This window comes from Odocoileus virginianus, chromosome 9 (genome assembly GCF_023699985.2).
Source record: "Odocoileus virginianus isolate 20LAN1187 ecotype Illinois chromosome 9, Ovbor_1.2, whole genome shotgun sequence".
Lineage (NCBI taxonomy): Eukaryota > Metazoa > Chordata > Mammalia > Artiodactyla > Cervidae > Odocoileus > Odocoileus virginianus.
In genome coordinates, this window is record NC_069682.1 from 25,639,193 (window position 1) to 25,658,425 (window position 19,233).

At 44.1% G+C, this 19,233-nt stretch overlaps 1 protein-coding gene and 2 long non-coding RNA genes across 13 annotated transcripts in view; 2 read left to right on the top strand and 1 right to left on the bottom strand.

The window, feature by feature from the left end:
- The window catches only part of BEND7 (BEN domain containing 7), an 86,268-nt gene extending 84,232 nt beyond the window's left edge, over positions 1–2,036 (bottom strand). For 10 of the 11 annotated variants that reach the window (XR_002311607.2, XM_020881324.2, XM_070472103.1 and 7 more), the window contains exons 1-2: positions 1,948–2,036; positions 898–1,093 (exon numbers count right to left, since the gene is read on the bottom strand). Coding sequence is in view for 9 of the 11 variants with exons in the window: in XM_020881324.2 (XP_020736983.2) it covers positions 898–958 (61 nt within the window). In the remaining 2 variants the exon portion in view is untranslated. Of the gene's footprint in view, positions 1–498; positions 621–897; positions 1,094–1,947 lie in introns of those variants that run through there. The other variant, XM_020881330.2, reaches the window with a different exon arrangement.
- The window catches only part of LOC139036586 (uncharacterized), a 44,375-nt gene continuing 26,152 nt past the window's right edge, over positions 1,011–19,233 (top strand). Inside the window, exon 1 of the long non-coding RNA XR_011489404.1 lies at positions 1,011–1,085. This is a non-coding gene — a long non-coding RNA (uncharacterized lncRNA). The remainder of the gene's footprint in view (positions 1,086–19,233) is intronic.
- Positions 2,096–19,155, top strand: LOC139036588 (uncharacterized). The gene is made up of 2 exons (XR_011489406.1): positions 2,096–2,464; positions 13,793–19,155. It is a non-coding gene; the product is annotated as an uncharacterized lncRNA (long non-coding RNA).

Sequence of the window (19,233 nt, forward strand, 5' to 3'; positions counted from 1 at the left end):
CAACAGGATCATTCTAAACTCAATATTGGGACTTGTGACATGAAGGGGAGAAAAAGTCACCTGCATCTAATTTAAGGTGACACGATGCATTTTGATAGACATAATTTTTTGTCTGCCCTTACATTCTTATCGTTTTTTGAAAAGTCTAATCAGGAAAAATAATGACTCTTTAACAAGTCACTGAACACAGGCAGGACTATTCAACTTTTCTCTCCCCTGATAAAATAAACCCAAGCCCAGAGACCGCGGTGTACACCTGTTAAATCGTCAGGGACCGGCTGTATTTTTCGTTTTTTTCTTTTTAATGATACTTATCTGACTGTTACGTGATCTATTCGAAAACATCTTCCCTGCCCAAATAACATATCCGGGAAAGATGCTGAATGTCAATAATTCTTCTCTGGGCTTGGACACCTAATGAGCTTCTTTCTCGGTCTTAACAGCCACCACCACCTTTTCTCCTTCTTTTTGCAGGAGGGAGGAAAAAAGCAAACCAACCCCAAACCACCGCGACCAAAGGTCCGGGTGGGTGTCCGCACGGCCTGATGGAGACGCGTCCTCCCCCACTCGGCCGCTGAGCCACAGGCGAGGAATACCAAAGAAGGCTCCCCGCTCCCCAAGTGTCATTGTTTGCTAATTTCCTGATGTGCCCTCCGACTTGTTTACGCGGAATCACATCCTGCCTCCCCCCTCACCCCCAGCCGCACAACTTTCCTCGCCGCCCGGCGGGTGTGCGGCCGAAGCCCCACTCGGGGAGGGGACCCGGGGCGGCGGGGTTATCAGGAGCCCCGGCCCTCGGAGTTGGCCGCACCGGGGCCGGGGGCTGTTTACGCGGCGGCCAAGTCCTCCCTCCGCCGCCCGCACGCCCCCCGCCCTGCCCGGCCCGGCCCCGCTTACCTCGGTTCACCAGTTTGAAGCTCTGCGATTTCCTGCTCCGCTTCCTCTCCGAGAACTCCATGGTGCGGCGGGCGGGCAGGGCAGGGGCTGCGGCCGGGGGCTGCCGGGCGGAGGGACGGAGGGAGCGGCGGCCGAGGCGGCGGCGGCGCTGGCTCTTGTCACCCGGCAGCGGGAGCGCGGGGACCAAGGTCCGTCTCTTGGATCCGCAGGGGGGAGGCACAGGCAAGGGAAAAACCACTCGAGCCCGCCCGGGGGCTGCGGCCGGCGGGGCCGGGCGGGAGGCGCTCTCCCGGGCGAAGTTGCCCCCTCCTGGCCGCCGCTCAGCTCGCCCCACGACCCCGGCTCATCCCCGGCTGCCGGGCGAGACGCCGCCGGAGCCGAACTTTCCGTTGGGGAGCGAGTTGGGGGCGGGGGGGGCGGGCCGGGGCTGCCGGCGCCCTGGGCGCTCGCCGCGGGCCGGCCTGGGTGCAGCTCCCGATGCGGCGGCGGCGGCGGCGAGCGCGGCCCCGGGGACGCGGCGGGCGGGCCGAGGGCGGCGGCGGCGGCGGCGGCAGGGTGCGAGCCGGGTCGGGGCGCTGACCGCCCCCGCGGGAGGAGGGGCGCCGGGAGGAGGCGGCGCCGCCGGGACCCCGGGGCCACCTGCTGGCGGAGCGCGGCCGCCGCCATCCCCCGGGGCCCGGGCCGCCGCCACCCACCGGCCTGGCCGCGCGGCGCCCGGAGGAGGAGCCGGAGGCCGCGGCGCAGCGCCCTCGGCCCGGCCGGCCCACCCGCCCCCAGGGACCGCCGTCCCTGCCAGGCGCTGGGGTCCCGACGCCGGTGCCTCGGGAGCCGGCGAGTCGGGGTGCGGCTGCCCTGGGGGGCCTGGCTCCCGCCTCCGAGCTCGCCTGCATCTTCCCGGGGCCGATCTTGTTCTCAACGGCCCTGGGTGTCGGTGACCCCCCTGGCCAGCCCATTCCTCTCGCCGTGAGATTCAGAATATCGGAGGACCAGGCACTGGTTTCAGGCAAGTTTTAGGGGGGGAAAAAAATCAACCAAAACCCCAAAACTTACCCATCTAAGCTCTGCAAGGAAAAGAGATTTTAGAATTTTCTGATCAGCCGAGTATGGAAAAGAGTGAGCTTCAGTTCTTTACTCCAATGCGAGGAGGGATGTAGGAAGATTGGGAGTTAAGTTCAAGGAGAGAACTTGGAATGTGGGGCTTGGAGAGGGTGGATGGGGTGAGCAATGCGACGTCAGTGGGTGCCCCACCTCTCTTCTGACTCTTAGGGAAGACATGGCCAAGGCAGGTGCACAGGGCTCTGCCACTGGGTGTACAAAAGCCAGAATAATCGGCAGGAACGGAAAGCTTGTGTTTTATATTGTATTCTTTTCTAGGGAGCTAAGAGTACTCCACTGCTTTTTCACAACAACTTGATTGTGGGGATGGAAGAGAATTCTATACCAGCGGGGACTGGCAGGTCAGAAATGTGATCTGATAAGCTGAAAAGTACCGCCACCGAACTGGTCATCTCTAGACGCAAATACAAAGAGAGTAAAGAGATGGATGTCGGAACCAGCACTGTGACAAGTTCAGTGACCTCAAAAGAGTGGAGGGAATAAGTGGGGAGGGTATGTTGATAAATGTGGTAACACTGCCAACCTCACTCCAATGAAGAGGCAGCTGCTCAGGACTCACTCTTTTTTTTTTTTTTTTAAAATAATTTTATGTATTATTTATTTTTGGCAGTACTGGGTCTTCCTTGCTGGGCAGGTTTTTCTCTAGTTTTGGTGTTCAGGCTTCTCTTTGCAGTGGCTTCCCTTGTTCGGGAGCACTGGCTCAAGGGCTCTGTCGTTTCGGTTCCCAGGCTTTAGAGCACAGGCTCAGTATTTGTGAAACTACTTAGTTGCTCCACAGCATGTGGGATCCTCTGGGATCAGGGGTTGAACCCGTGTCTCCTGCATTGGCAGTCAGATACTTTACCATGGAGACACCAAGGAAGCCCCAGGATCCCCTCTTTTTTAACAGGGACACCTAAGAGAAAGGGATAAGTTGGAGGCAACCTGCATAAGCATATACACACCAGGAAATCAAGGAACCAGGTAACCCATCATATAGCAGAAGCAGAGCCTGGTACACCTTCTGAGGTCTTATATTAGGTGGTCAGTTCAGTTCAGTTCGGTCACTCAGTAGTGTCCGACTCTTTGCGACCCCACAAATCGCAGCACACCAGGCCTCCCTGTCCATCACCAACTCCCGGAGCTTACTCAAACTCATGTCCATCGAGTCGGTGATGCCATCCAGCCATCTCATCTTCTGTCGTCCCCTACTCCTCCTACCCCCAATCCCTCCCAACATCAGGGTGTATTAGGTGGTATATATGTAATAAGTGGGAAGGCTGGTTTCAAAGTGAGAAAAAGGACAGTTCAGGGGACTTCCCTGGTGGTCAGGTGGTTAGGACTCTGCACTTAATGCAGGGGGCTCAGGTTCCATCTCTGGTCAAGGAACTGTGATCATGCATGCCAGTGCAACAGGGGCCAAATAAACAAATGAGGAGTGTTCCTTTTGTTCCCTAAAATGAACCCTTAAGTAAGAGGTTTTTAATTTTTGCTCACTGTCTCCTTGGAGATTATGTTCAGAGTTCAGGGCCTTTTCCTAGAAAATATGTGTAGGACAAACAAAATTATATACATTTTTCGGAGTTCTAAAAGGTAGCAGAAAGGATTAAAGTGATAACAAGGATTGGTCAACTACTCTATTTGGTTTACTACTGTTTTTTTGCCTCTCTTTCTTTAAAACCATGTACCTGAAGGTGTTTTGAAGATTTCTGAAGAAACAAAACACCTGATTCTGTCCCCTGGGCGGGGACCCTTTCTTTCTTTTTTTAGTGCCTTTAAAAATGTTATTCCAGAAGCCACAGGCTGAGGACTGTACTGATTGAAGAACATTTAGGATCGTTCATGCCTTGGAGCATAAAATGAGACTTTATTATGCTTGCTATGATAAAATCATTGAAGGTGCCATACCAAGAAGCAGATCCCTAGGGGGATATTAACAACTTAGCATTTTCAGTTCAAGTGGGAATATGAATTCCCTTTGCTGAAAAAATGTTTTCTATATAGTTAAGAAAAGATATTTCATTGTGATAATGTTTTAAATTAATGATTATTCTCCTTGACCCTTCTTCCTGGCTCAACAGAAATGGTCTGTGAGGAAGTTGGTCTACAGAGGCCATAAGTCAGGCTTGTCCTATTAACAGGTAGAGAAAATCGACAGATACTTGTTTTTTCTCCACATTGTGCAAATCACCATATCTTTATATAACAAAAAAGGTAATATATTCAAAATTACCATTAATAAAAGATTAAATAAGAGGGCTTCCCTGGTGGCTCAGTGGTAAAGAATCTACCTGCCAATGCAGGAGATGCTGGTTCAATCCCTGGGCCAGGAAGATCCCCTGAAGAAGGAAATGGCAACACACTCCAGTAGGTGTCTGGAAAATCACATGAACAGAGGAGCTTGGCAGGATACAGCCCATGGGGTCCCAAAGAGTCAGACATGACTTAAGCGACTAAACTAGAACAAAAGATTAATAATGATGTTTAATTAGAGATTGCTTTAAGTGGTAGATATTAGTAACTTAAGCTGCCATACAAAATGCAATAGATAAAGTGGTTTCAACAATTGAAATTTACTTTCTCATGGTTCTGAAGACTAGAAGCCCTGGATTCAGGTCTGGCAGAATCAGCTCCTGGTGAGGGCTCTCTTGTTGGCTTGTAGACAGCTGCCTTCTCACAGTGGTGGAAAGAGAGTTCTGATCTCTTCTTATAATCCCATCATCAGTGCCTCATCCAAAACCTGATTAACTCCCAAAGGCCCTGCCTCTCAGTACCCTCACGTTTGGGGGTTAGAGCTTCAACATAGGAGTGTGAGGGCAGGGAACACAATTCAGCTTGTAGCAGTATTTTGTTTGGTATTTGGTTTGGTTTGGTTTTTTTGGCTGCCACGCAGCATGCAGGATCTTAGTTCACTGACCAGGGAACTTGTGCGCCTTGCAGTGGAAGCGCAGAGTCATAACAGCTCGACCCCCACGAAAGTCCATAACAGTCTGTTGTTTTTGAGTTTTTAATGTAGGGGTGTTCTGCATAATCCTACAGGAGATATATTAAGGTCATTTTTCTGTCTTAATTGTTCAGGTTTCCCCAAAGGTTTTAGAGCCACAGGTTTACATATTATTAAAGCTCAGGGAAAACTGGTCAAATATTTCATGACTTCAGGTAGGCCAAATATTTAATCATATGACCATTCTAGAATTCAGTTGATTGTAGATAAAGATTAAAGATAGGTTTTAATCTCTGATAAAGGCAGGTAATTTGGCCAGAGAATACTTAAGCAACCTTAACCCTAATTTTTAAAAATCCTTTTCTGAAAACTCTGTCCTGAGAAGAACAGCATTAAAAAGATCTCCATCTTTATTTAGAGCCCTGCCGTCCAATAGAAATATAATGTAAGCCATAAACAGAATTTAAAGTTTTCTATCAGCCACATTTTTAAGAAGTAAAAATAAACAAGTTAAATTTATTTGAATAATACATCTTATTTAACCCAGTATATTAAAAATATTATCATTTTGATATGCAATCAATATAAAAATACTCAGTGATACAATTTACATTTCTTTTTCTTTGCACACTGTTTTGAAAATGGTGTGTGTTTTACACTTAGAGGACAAACCAATTCAGATTAGCCAAGTTCACATATTTAATAGCCACATGTGGCTAATGCTACCACATTAGACGGCTCAGATTTCCAGGAACTATATGATTTGAACGACACTATGTGCATAGATAATGACTGCAACCTGGCTGTTATTTATGTAATAACCCTCAAAAAGGAGATAAGTGGAATGGTGTTATGGCTTGAAGCTGTTTGTAATCTTTGATTGGAGTCTCTGGAATTGAAAATCCTGTCAGTTGATTCTGGAATCCTCCAGGAAGATTAATAAGTATAAATATTAACTTTTCATTTTGTGACAATCACCCATCAGAAGGTCATGGAAAGAATAGTAGTAAGCCCTAGTCTAGACTCAGTTTATCAGTTTGTTCCTGGCATAACTCAAGTTTCCATTTTCATTTACTTCATGGGTTTTAGCAATTGTAACTTAAAAGAGGTAGTGTCTATAAGATATTACTTAATTGAAAATGAGATCTTGAAATGTACCACCAAAAACATTACTGTATATTTATATGAGGCTTCTCATATAGGAACTCAAGAATACTTATACATTATCTAATGCTCTTAATTGCTATAGGAAGTTGATAGATATTAATGTTCCAAATTTGCAAATGAGGAAAATCAGTTTTCATGAGATTGTTTTTTAGTGAAGCTCAAATGCCATGCAGGTTTCCTGACTCTTAAGTGTGATGCATTAACCTTACTTTCTGCCATTTCTTTAAAATAAAAAGTTAATGTTTTTTAAATGAAGATCTAACATATATAGTAAAGAACATGAATCTTAAGTGTTCACCTCAATGAATTTCTTTTACTTATGTTTACATCCACAGAAAAACCACCCTCTGCCAGGTTAAGATCTAGGACATTTTCAGCTCCCCCGAGGTCCCTCCCAGCAGATAATCTCCCAAGGACACCATAAGTCTAACTAACCTCTATCACCAAAGCTTGGTTTCCTGTGTTCCTGAACTTCATATAAATGGTATCATACAATGTGTACCATTTTGTATCAAGCTTTTGCTCAGCAATTATGTCTGTGAGATTCATTCCTGTTGTTGGGTACAAGAGTTCATTCATTTACTTTGCTCTATATTATTTCATTATATAAATATACTGCAATTTTTTATCCATTCTACAGTTGATGGATGTTCTTGTACGTTTTAGTTTATGTCTTTAGGTAGACATAAGCACACTGTATCTTGTGTATATGTTCTGTTCATGAGTGGAATTTCTGGATTAGAGTGTGTAGGGTGTGTGTGTGTGTGTGTGTGTGTATGTTTGGCTTTAGTAAGTACTATTGGATAGTTTTCCTGAGTAGTTGTATCAAAGGTTGTACAGTAGTAAAGAATCTGCCTGCAATTCAGGAGACTTGGGAAACTTGGGCTGTATCGCTGGGTCAGGAAGATCTCCTGGAGAAGGAAATGGCAACCTGCTCCAGCATCCTTGTGTGGGGGGAAATCCCATGAACAGAGGAGCCTGGCTACAGTCTATGGGGTTGCAAAAGAGACATGACTGAGCACGCACTCTCACATGCAGTATATGAGAGTGCTAGCTATCCCATATCTTCACCAGCACTTGGTGTTAATCGGAGCATAGTGGTACATTTTTGCCTCATTGGGATTTTAATTTGCATTCCCCAATTGTCCAATGACACTAAGCACATTTTCATGTGCTTATTGGTCATTTGGACATCCTTTTATTTCACAGGCCTGTTCAAGTCTTTTGGCCATTTAAAATTTTAATTTTATATTGGAGTATAGTTTTTTTCATTTATTATTAGTTGGAGGCTAATTACTTTACAATATTGTAGTGGTTTTTGTCATACATTGACATGAATCAGCCATGGATTTACATGTATTCCCCATCCCAATCCCCCCTCCCACCTCGCTCTCCACCTGATCTCTCTGGGTCTTCCCAGTGCACCAGGCTCGAGCACTTGTCTCATGCATCCCACCTGGGCTGGTGATCTGTTTCACCATAGATAATATACATGTTTCGATGCTGTTCTCTCGAAACATCCCACCCTCACCTTCTCCCACAGAGTCCAAAAGTCTGTTCTGTACATCTGTGTCTCTTTTTCTGTTTTGCATATAGGGTTATCATTACCATCTTTCTAAATTCCATATATATGTGTTAGTATACTGTAATGTTCTTTATGTTTCTGGCTTACTTCGCTCTGTATAATGGGCTCCAGTTTCATCCATCTCATTAGAACTGATTCAAATGAATTCTTTTTAATTAATTTAATTTAATTAAATTTTTAATTAATTAATTTAATTTTTAATCAATTAATTTTAATTTAATTAATATTAATACAATATTCCATAGTGTATATGTACCACAGCTTCCTGATCCATTCGTCTGCTGATGGGCATCTAGGTTGCTTCCATGTCCTGGCTATTATAAACAGTGCTGCGATGAACATTGGGGTGCATGTGTCTCTTTCAGATCTGGTTTCATGAAAAGGTGCTCAACATCACTCATTATCAGAGAAATGCAAATCAAAACCACAATGAGGTACCATTACACACCAGTCAGGATGGCTGCTATCCAAAAGTCTACAAGCAATAAATGCTGGAGAGGGTGTGGAGAAAAGGGAACCCTCTTACACTGTTGGTGGGAATGCAAACTAGTACAGCCGCTATGGAGAACAGTGTGGAGATTTCTTAAAAAACTGGAAATAGAACTGCCATATGACCCAGCAACCCCACTTCTGGGCATACACACCGAGGAGACCAGATCTGGAGTATAGTTAATTAACTATTAATGGGCTTCCCAGATGGTGCTAGTCGTAAAGTACCTGCCTGCCAATGCAGGAGATACAAGAGACACGACGACTTCAATCCCTGGATTATGAAAATCCCCCTGGAGAAGGGAATGGCAATCCACTCCAGTATTCTTGCCTGGGAAATCCCATGGATGGAGGAGGCTGGCAGGCTACCATCCATGGGGTTGCAAAGAATCCAACACGCTGAGCACATGCAGCGCATGGTTAATTGATAACAATGTGTTAGCTTTAGGTGTACAGCAAAGTGATTCAGTTATATTATGCATATGCATGTATCCTTTTTCAAGTTCTTTTTCCATTTAGGTTATTAGAGAATATTGAGCAGAGTTCCCTGTGCTATACAGTAGGCCCTTGTTGGTTATCTGTTTTAAATAAAGCAGTGTGTATACATCAATCCCAGTCTCCCAGTCTATCCCTCCTTCCCACCCTTTGCCATCTGGTAACCATAAATTCATACTCTGTGAGTCCGTTTCTGTTTTGTAAATAAGTTCATTTGTATTTTTTTAACATTCTGCTTATAAGCGACATCATATGATATTTGTCTTTTTCTTCTGACTTCACTTAATATGATGATCTCCAGGTCCAGCCCTGTTGCTGCAAATGGCATTATTTCATTCTTTTTAATGGCTCATTTACCAGTTGTTGGTCTTTTTTCTTTCATTTGAAAGAGTTCTATATTTGGATATAAGTCCTTTGTAGAATATTATTTTGCAAATGTCTTCTAATCTATAGCTCGTATTTTCATCCTGAATGTTCTTAAAATTCTGAATTTTAATGAAGGTAGCTTTATAGTTGACCTGTGAACAACTCTGCAGTTAGGGACACTGACTCTTGGCATGGTAAAAAATCTGAATATAACTAAAGTCCACTTTCCACCTATGCAGTTCCTCTGTATCCATGATTCCTCTGTATCTAAGGTTTCACATCTGAGGATTTAACCAACTGTGGGTCATGCAGTACTGTAAGACTTACTACCGAAAACACTCCAAGTACAAGTCCAAAAACACTCCAAGTATATGTGGACACACAGAGCTCAAATCAGTGTTGTTAAAGGATCAATCATGTAGATCTTTTCCAGTCACATGAGAAACTTGAATTTGTCGGTGGATCAGTTTCCTGAGGCTGATGTAACAAATTACCACAAACTCGGTGACTTAAAATAATAGTAATTTATTCTCTCCTATTTCTGGGGGTCAGAACTCAGAAATGGGTCCCTTGGGGTCACAGTTTAGGTGGCAGCAGGGGACTGTGTGCCCTCCCGAGGCGCTGGAGGAGATCTGTTCTTGGCCTCTTTCTGGGCCTCACCTCTGCTAGCTTCTGTAGGCTGCCGGCATTCCTTCGCTTGTGGCCACATCATTCTGATCTCTGCCTCTGTCTTCACGACACCTGCTCCTCTGTGTGTGTGAAGTCCCACTCTGCCTGTCTGTTTTGTTTATTTATTTAGCTGGCCGTGTCAGGTCTTGGTTGCATCATGCAGGACCTTTCACTGTGGCACCCAGACTCTCTAGTTGGGGCACACAGGCGCTCCAAGGACTAGGACAGGGGTCTTTCCGAGATCCAGTGTTCCATCTCTTGGTCTTAAGTGGCTTCAGTCGTGACCAACTTTTTACGACCCTGTGGACTGTAACTTCTAGGCTCCTTTGTCCATGGGGATTCTCCAGGCAAGAATACGGAAGTAGGTTATCCTGCCCTCCTCCAGTGGATCTTCCCCACCCAGGGATTGAACCTGTGTCTCTTCTGTCTCCTGCACCGGCAGGCAGTTTCTTTCCCACTAGCGCCACCTGGAAACCATACTTGAGGAGGTGCATTTGAGTACCTTCCTCCTCTAACTGTTACTTTTTGCCATTGAGTGAGATTCTAGGCAAGTAAGTACTTTCTGTGGCATGAGTGGTGTCCAGGCCATAGGGGAAGCTGACCTGAATTTTCTCCCAAATGTTTGAGACAATGTAGCATGGAAGTTTGGAGTGTGTCCTCTGGTTCCAGATCTCCTGGCTTTGAAGCCCAGCTTGATTGCTTCCCATCAGCAGCATCTTGGGTGGTTCATTGTTTGATATAATATAGCATCCTCCCAGCACTGTATCTGAGGACAATTTAATGTAAAGGCTTGGTAATTAGTAGAAGGAGCTGAGCTACTAAACAGGGTAAAAAGCATTCGAGCGCTACAGAGGCTGCAGCCATGACGTCTTGGCTGAAGGAGAGGGGACAATAAAGGGACAGAGGACCAGGGCAGGGGTCACCCCAGTCCCACCCCTAAACCCAAGGCTAAGAGTCAGCCCCCTTCCGAGAAGCTGTGGCTACCTCATGTGCTGCAGTCAGACACGACTTAGCAACCAAACAATGACAGCAACAACCTCATGTGGGGGAAGACAGTCCAGAAGGTGGGGCCAGAGCTGGACTGCAGAAACTGTTCCCAGTGAGGACAGAGTGGCTGGAAGTGCCACTGGACTCCTCCAAGCTGGCCACCAGCCTCCAACATCAAATACCAGCCATGGAGGGCCGGAAGGTGAACGGGATGTCTTCCTGGGGCTGAGGTGTGTCCCTCTGGCGCCCTCTGTTGACAGCCTTGCATTCCACCAGCTGCCAGCTCAGAGAAGGGCGAATTTGGAGCTGGGAGACAGTACATTCAGTTCAGTTCAGTTCAGTTGCTCAGTTGTGTCTGACTCTGCGACCCCATGAACCGCAGCACGCCAGGCCTCCCTGTCCATCACCAACTCCCAGAGTCCACCCAAATCCATGTCCATTGTGTCGGTGATGCCATCCAACTATCTCATCCTCTGTTGTCCCCTTCTCCTCCTGCCCTCAATCTTTCCCAGCATCAGGGTCTTTTCAAATGAGTCAGCTCTCTGCATCAGGTGGCCAAAATATTGGAGTTTCAGCTTCAACATCAGTCCTTCCAGTGAACACCCAGGACTAATTTCCTTTAGGATGGATTGTTTGGATCTCCTTGCAGTCTAAGCAACTCTCTTCTCCAACACCACAGTTCAAAAGCATTGATAACTACCAATTATTCAATAATGTTCTTAAAGCCTTATGTTATGAGCTAGAAACTAGGGGGTAAGACTTGTAACCCCGCACATAGAATTAATTGTAAAAAAAATGTAATTGAATTAACACATAGAAATGCCCAGATCAGGGACTAACACAGTCCAGGTCAGCTATTCCAACTGGTTTTTATTTATTACCTTATCCCAGGTCCACATCATGAGCTGATATCAAGAGAAAAATGAGACACTGTCTCTGCCTTCATGAGCCTTGTCATCAAGACCATCATTAGATGGACAGATCTTAGATGCTTCCCAGTTATCTTTAAGGACTAACACTATCTTAAAGCCTACCTTTAGGAAATTAAAGAGCTTTCCCCCATTCTGTATTGGTTTTAGGGGGGAGAGTTAGCTCTTTTTAACAGAAAAGTAGGCATGGTATCTTTCTGTTTTGTTCCTTAACTAGAGAATCAGTGCCAAATGAATATCTTCAAGCTGTATTCATTAGCTGTCTACCCTGTGTCAGGCCATATCTAGGTCCCCTGGTTATAGAAGTGAGCAAGACAAAACAAAAATTTCGGTCCACATGCAGTGTGGACAGAAAGAGAAGGGGACGACAGAGGATGAGACAGTTGGATGGCATCACCAACACAATGGACATGGGTTTGGGTGAACTTTGGGAGTTGGTGATGGACAGGGAGGCCTGGCGTGCTGCGGTTTGAATTCTAGAAGGGGTTGGGGGAAAGAGGTAATAAAGATATAGAGTAAGTGATAAATACTATGAAGTATGATAAAACTAGGAGCAAGAATGAACTTGATCATTTTCCTCAAGTCTCACTACCTAAAAAGATGTGTGTGTGTGTGTGCACGTTGCATTTTGGTGCCAGTTCCATGTACATGCTGTGGTTCTGTATCAGCTGTGAAAAGCAGAAATTCCAGGATCCCTGGTGAGCTTGTGCTGAGAATAGTTTCCAGCTAGCAATTTTGGTAAATTTGAGTTAGATTCTCCTTTGTAAAATCTTTTCTTTGCAATATAAACACATTTGCTTCTTCAGTCAACTTAGACTCATTGTACCAAGTTGCAGAAATCCTCAGTGGGTGAGAAAGTCCTCTCCTGCTTGTCAGTAGTCTTAATTCTCTTCACTGCCAGATTGGTGGTGATAATGTCTGGTGAGTTGCTAAACCCAGTTTTTCTCACATGTATATCTGAATGTCAACATCTCCGTAAATCTGAGTAGGTCCTCTGTGTTAAATTCTCTTTTTAAAATTCTTTCTCTTTTAAATATTCATGGGAATGGCTGATCTCTATCCTATGAAATAAAAGTAGAAGTTTTAGACTAATCTTCCATCTAATTCCTCCATTCCAAAGACCTTAGAAAACAGGCCTGAAAATTATATGAACCACAAATTTAAAAAGTGTTAGTTTGATATGTCTGAAATTAATGCTTTAATTTATTCACCACAGAATGTCTTCACACATCGCTGTTTTCTGTAATTTATACCATATACTGTCTACTCAAGTTAATGTGTGAAGCATGGTTAAATTATGCCTAAAAAGGAATGTGAAAACGACCCACAGTATGGTGACAGGGGAGGGGTCTAAGGCAAACTGAAATGGAAATCTCAGAATAACTCTCAGGTGTCAAAGTTGTGCCTAACTGGAATAAGGAATCTTTCCCTGGTGGTTCAGTGGTAAAGAATCTGCCTGCCAAAGCAGGAGATGCAGGTTTGATATCTGGTTTGGGAATGTGCCCTGGAGTAGGAAATGGCAGCCCACTCCAGCATTCTTGCCTGGGAAATCTCATGGACAGAGGAGCCTGGTGGGCTACAGTCCATGGGGATGCAAAGAGTTGGACACGACTGAGTGATTAAACAACTGGAATAAATTCTTCAGAAAAAGGCTGAAACGAGCAAATCTACCAGAAATGGATTAGACAAAGTTCTAGAAAATATTTCTAGGGACTTCCCTGGTGGTCCAGTGGTTAAGACTTTGCCTTCCAATGCAGGGAGTGTGGGTTCAATCCCTGGTCAGGGAACTAAGATCCCAAACACCTCCTGGCCAAAAACAAAATTTTAAAACAGGATCAATATTTTAACAAAATCCAATAAAGGGTTTAAAAAAATGGTCCACATAAAAAAAATTACTAAAAAAGAAGTAGAAAATGTTTCTCTAGGGAACACACAATTTGCACACCGGGCCAAAAAATGTGGACTAGATAATCCAATGGGGTTTTGTTTGTTTTCTATCTTCAGTTTTCAATCTTTGGTTAATCATGTCAAAGAAGGTTTGGGAGAAAGATCAAATGAACAAATTTTATAGAAAGAGATGAATTTTATCAATGTGATTTCATTTGTTCTTTCCCCAGTGTGTGTGACATGCTAACAGGACTTTTATTCATTTTGTGTTGGCTAATTTAGTGCTGGTCGAAGTTTGGTAAAGCCACAGCCATACCTTCGGTGTCTGCAGTCTGTTTTCCACTCCCCTGACCTCATGCTTCAGTCTCATTCTAAAGGAGTCTGGGTGAGAATTGTAAATACAGAGGTCAGTACAGATCCCAAGAATAAAAGACCTACTTTACATCCCCAGCAGGATGGTCTCTGTGATTCAGTCTGGTTTGTTTTTGGAGATTAATAACATACTGCTAGTTAGTGTTTGTAAATGTTAACCATTTGGAGATTGCATTCATTAATTCACCGAAACTCCTATCTGTGCGCAAAGCAATTGCTTCTAGGTTTTAGAACCCTGGGAAATACAGATCTGAGAGACTTCTCCTGCCATCAATGAGTATACTCTTTGGTTAGCTGCCAAAGTGAGAAAAAGCTGCTGTTTTTCACATGAACTGTCACTTCTAAAACTGAATGAAAAATAGAAAATGGAACTTAGATGGTGAGTGGTTGGGGCTGGGCAAAGAGGATGTGCCAGAGGAGGCCTCCGTGTTGGCAAATATGGATTCATTTCCCTCTGTGATGCCTCATGGACTTGTTTTTACTCTCCTATTAGGGTTTCCCCAGAGAAACAGAACCAATCAGTTCAGTTCAGTTCGGTCGCTCGTCATGTCCAACTCTTTGTGGCCCCATGGACCGCAGCATAACAGGCTTCCTCGTCCATCACCAACTCCTGGAGCTTGCTCAAACTAATGTCCATCAAGTTGGTGATGCCATCCAGCTGTATCATCCTCTGACATCCTCTTCTCCTTCTGCCTTCAATCTTTCCCAGCATCAGGGTCTTTTCCAAGGAGTCAGTTCTCCTCATCAGGTGGCCAAAATATTGGAGTTTCAGCTTCAGCATCAGTCCTTCCAATGAACATTCAGGACTTACTTACTTTAGGATGGGCTGGTTGGATCTCCTTGCAGTCCAAGGGACTCTCAAGAGTCTTCTCCAACACCACAGTTCAAAAGCGTCAATTCTTCAGTGCTCAGCTTTCTTTACAGTCCAACTCTCACATCCATACACGACTACTGGAAAAAACCATAGCTTTAACTATATGGACCTTTGGAGAATCCCAGGGACGGGGGAGCCTGGTGGGCTGCCGTCTATGGGGTCGCACAGAGTCGGACACGACTGAAGTGACTTAGCAGCAGCAGCAGGAGAGGTATAGCTGTAGATATATGGATACTATGCAAATGAATGAAGGGAAACTTCACTGAAATGGAGTTGGGAGGCAGAAGAGTAGTCACACACATGCCGTTTGACATCAACGCAGATACCAACAATAAGAGACCTATTTTGCATCCCCAGCAGGAAGCGACACTACTTTAACACTGACTGCAGGAGCAAAAAAAGTTTTCTCCGCCTGGCAACAGCTCAGCCAATCAGATTGTTACAACCCAACCAATGAAAAGCCACTGTATTTCCCCCTCCAAGTTTCCCTCTTTGGACTCTGTCATAACCCCTCCCAACTCTTCCTTCTCCTCTATAAAAAAGTTTCTTCTCCTTTGTTTTACCACGTGGTTCACCATCATTGTCCGCACTGAATGGCAATCCTTTGCAGCTCCAGAAGGAACCCATTTTACTGGTAAAATAATTGGCTGCTTTATTGTTTTAGGTTAACAATATATATGTAGGTAAAGAGATTTATTTGAGGAATTGACTCAAGTCATTACAAAGGCTGAGAAGTCCCATGAAATGCATCTACAAGCTAGAGACCCAGGAAAACTGGTAGTGTAATTACAGCCTAAGTCTGAAGGTCAGAACCAGAGGAACTGATGGTGTAAATCCAAGATCAGGAGAAAGTCAGTGTCCCATATCAAGGAGGTAGGAAGCAAAAGGGTAAATACCTCTTCCTCTGTTCTGTTCAGGATTCTACACCAGCCTATAATGAATTGGGTAATGCCCACCAGCACTTGGGAGGGTGATCTACTTTATGGAGTCCACTGATTCAGCTGCTAATCTCATCCAGACACACCCTCATAGACACACCCTGAAGTAATGTTTAATCAGGCCAGTCAAGTTGACACAAAATTAACCGTCATGGCTCCAAAATCATATTTCAGCAGAATGGAGTCTGTTTCCTTCAAACAGAGAGCTGAGCATGTGGAGTCGTTTTTGGACTTTTTCAGAGGAGACATAAACAGCACAGTCTTACCTGTGACTACCTGAGCCTTCACTCTAAAGCCTCCTGCTGCTTCATTCTTTTTACTTGCTCCAAACACCTCTTCCTGCTTCCCTGATCTGTTCTCAGGGAAGCTCTGCTTTCACTTGGGCTAAATCTCATCATTGACAAACTCACCCTGGGTTCACCATCCTATTCATGCCACAGGGAATAGCTGTGGGTGCAGGAAGCTGCTTCGAATTCATCATTTTCAGTAGCTACTGCTACCATTGAACTGGCACATGCTCTGTTCCATCCTTGCTGGGAGGCCAAACAGTCTCATTTCACTTGTAAAATCCTTTGTAGTTAAACCTTTGTTCAAGAATGCTTTGATATCTGTATCTAATAGAGGTATGTATTGATAGTCTTTAAAACGGCAAAGCAAGACAAATAAATAGAATATCTGCTATGAAACTTAGGTAATTTGGTGATTCTTCTGGTTTCATAATTTGATGATTAATAATGAATAATCCACATAGATACATCTGTGTTGTTTAGTTGGTAAGCCCTGTTGGATTCTTGTGACCCTATGGACTGTAGCCTGCCAGTGTCCTCTGTCCATGGGATTTCCCAGGCAAGAATACTGGAGTGGTTTACCATTCCCTTCTCCAGGGGATCTTCCCAAGACAGGTATTGAACCTGCATCTCCTGCTTGGCAGGTGGATTCTTTACCACTGAACCACCAGGGAAGCCCAGATATAGCTATACAATGCTAATAATTTTCACTAATTTAACTGAAATTGTTTATAATTACATAAACATATATTACATATTTATCTTTAAAATAATGATTCAGGTCCATGAAGTGACTGTAATAGTTTTACTCTCTGAAGAATTAGGGTGAGACTCCTCATTTCGTCCTTTTTATGAGAATAATCAAGATTGAAGATAAGAAAGTGAGAATTAGCCAGATTATACTGAATTTATCACTTCAGATTTAAACTTTTCTACTCAATTAGTGTTTTTCAAGGGGAAAAAAAAAATCATGATTTTTATTTTTTTTTTTTTGCACATTGCCTGATGCCTACCCTCATCCCTCTTAAGTTTTCCAAGTCATTGTACTTACATTTTATTGTAGGATCTTTGATCTATATAATCTCTCAGTTTGGCAATGTAGATTTCCCTCAGATTTTTAAACATTCCTATAAGCATTTTCCCTTGAAATTCCCAGCTCCCCCTTCCAGGAACCAAGAAGAGACTTTAAGCTCATCTATACTTATTGACAAGTAAATTTTCATGTGCCTACAACACCATATACTCTTTTAGGACAAGTTGACTTGGTCTCTATCTGTAGGAGACCAATAAAATATGTTTAGATACGTAAACATTTTAGTGCTGCAGACTCCCTCTGTCTGATCTTGGTATTTTCAGAGACTGCTTTTTTTTTTCTTTTTTTAAATTGAAGTAGAGTTGATTTACAATGTTGTGCCAGTCTGCTGGACAGCAAAGTGACTCCGTTATACGCATACAGACATTTTAAAAAGCATTCTTTTCCCTTATGGTTTATCCCAGGATGTTGAATATAGTTCCCTGAGCTATACAGTAAGACCTTGTTTGTCCACCCTGTGCATAGTAGTTTTCATCTGCTAATCCCAAACTCCCAGTCCTTCCCCCCGCCCCTGGCAACCACAAGTCTATTTCTGCTTTGTAGAAAGGTTCATTTGTGCCCTAGTTTACATCCCACCTGAGAGTGATATCATATAGTATTTGTCTTTCAGAGACTGCTTTCTTGATATTTTGATGTTTCAGATACATTTTCTTGAGGGCAACTCAAGAGGCAGTTTATACCTGAGAATTTCCATTTTTAAGCCTAAGGTTTTTTCACTCTTGGTTGATTCTCATAAATTAGGGTTACCAGACCTAGGTAAGAACAGATAAGCAAACAGGAGTATCCAGTTAAATTTGAATTTCACATAAAGAATGAGTGCTTTTAAAATAAGCTTATCTCATCAATATTAGGGACATACTAAGAAATTATTCATTCTTTATGTGAAATTTAGATTTAACTGGGTGCCCTGTATTTTATTTGGAAAGCCTATAATAAATAGGAATTTCTGCTCCTGCAGCTTCCCTACACTTCAGTCCTCAGAACTTCACCCAAGGTTCAGAGTCCAGAGAGAGCAGAAGGGTGTGGGGATGTAGGAGGGTTCTTGGCACTTTCTGGAGCTTTAAACACCCTTTCAGGCCTAGAAAAGTGGTGCTGAGGTATCAAATCAAAGGAAGGGGTTCTGAGGGATGAGGTAGTCCCAGGCATGAGATAGCTCCTTATATGTAGTGGTAGTAGTGTTAGTCGCTCAGTCGTGTCTGACTCTTTGCGACTCCTTGGACTGTAGCATCAGTCTCCTCTGCCCATGTGGTTCTCTAGGCAAGAATACTGGATACTGGGGAGTGGGTTGTCATTTCCTCCTCCAGGGGATCTTCCCAATCCAGTGATAGAACCCACATCTCCTGTGTTAGTAGGCAGACTCTTTACCACTGAGCCATATCTTATGTAAATGCATGTAAATCCATCCATGTAAATCAATGCCAATTTAATCAGCTCCCAGCAGGGCTGTAGCCATATTCAGTGAATAAGTGGTCCCTGAATTGTTCACCTAGACTCTGTAGCCAGACCTTGTTGTACCTGATGATGTCCTAAGAGTATATCTGGTTAAGGTTATTCGTCATAGTTTGTAGTGAAATGTAATTCTGCCCATCAGATGTTGGTGTGACAAGAAACAATAATAATATTTGAGGATTCACACCTCACCTTCTCACCTTCAGTCAGTTCAGTTGCTCAGTCATGTCTGACTCTTTGCGACCCCATGGAATGCTACACCCCAGGCCTCCCTGTCCCATCACCAATTCCCAGAATTTATTCAAATTCATGTCCATTGAGTTGGCGATGCCATCCAACCATCTCATCCTCTGTCCTCCCCTTCTCCTCCCACCCTCAATCTTTCCCAGCATCAGGGTCTTTTCAAATGAGTCAGTTCTTCGCATCAGGTGGCCAAAGTATTGGAGTTTCAGCTTCAGCATCAGTCCTTCCAATGAATATTCAGGACTGATTTCCTTTAGGATGGACTGGTTGGATCTCCTTGCTTCTCACCTTGGCAAGGCGAATTCTGTCTTGACCGACGCTGTGTCCCTGGTCCTAGGATTGCACTGGACCAGGCTAATGGGAGAGAGGGAATTAAATGCAGCCAAGAACAGTTACATTGATCTCAGGAAGTGGCAAATTGAGAAAGGAGCCGATTCGGAAGATGAGAGCCGATGTGCAGAGAAGGA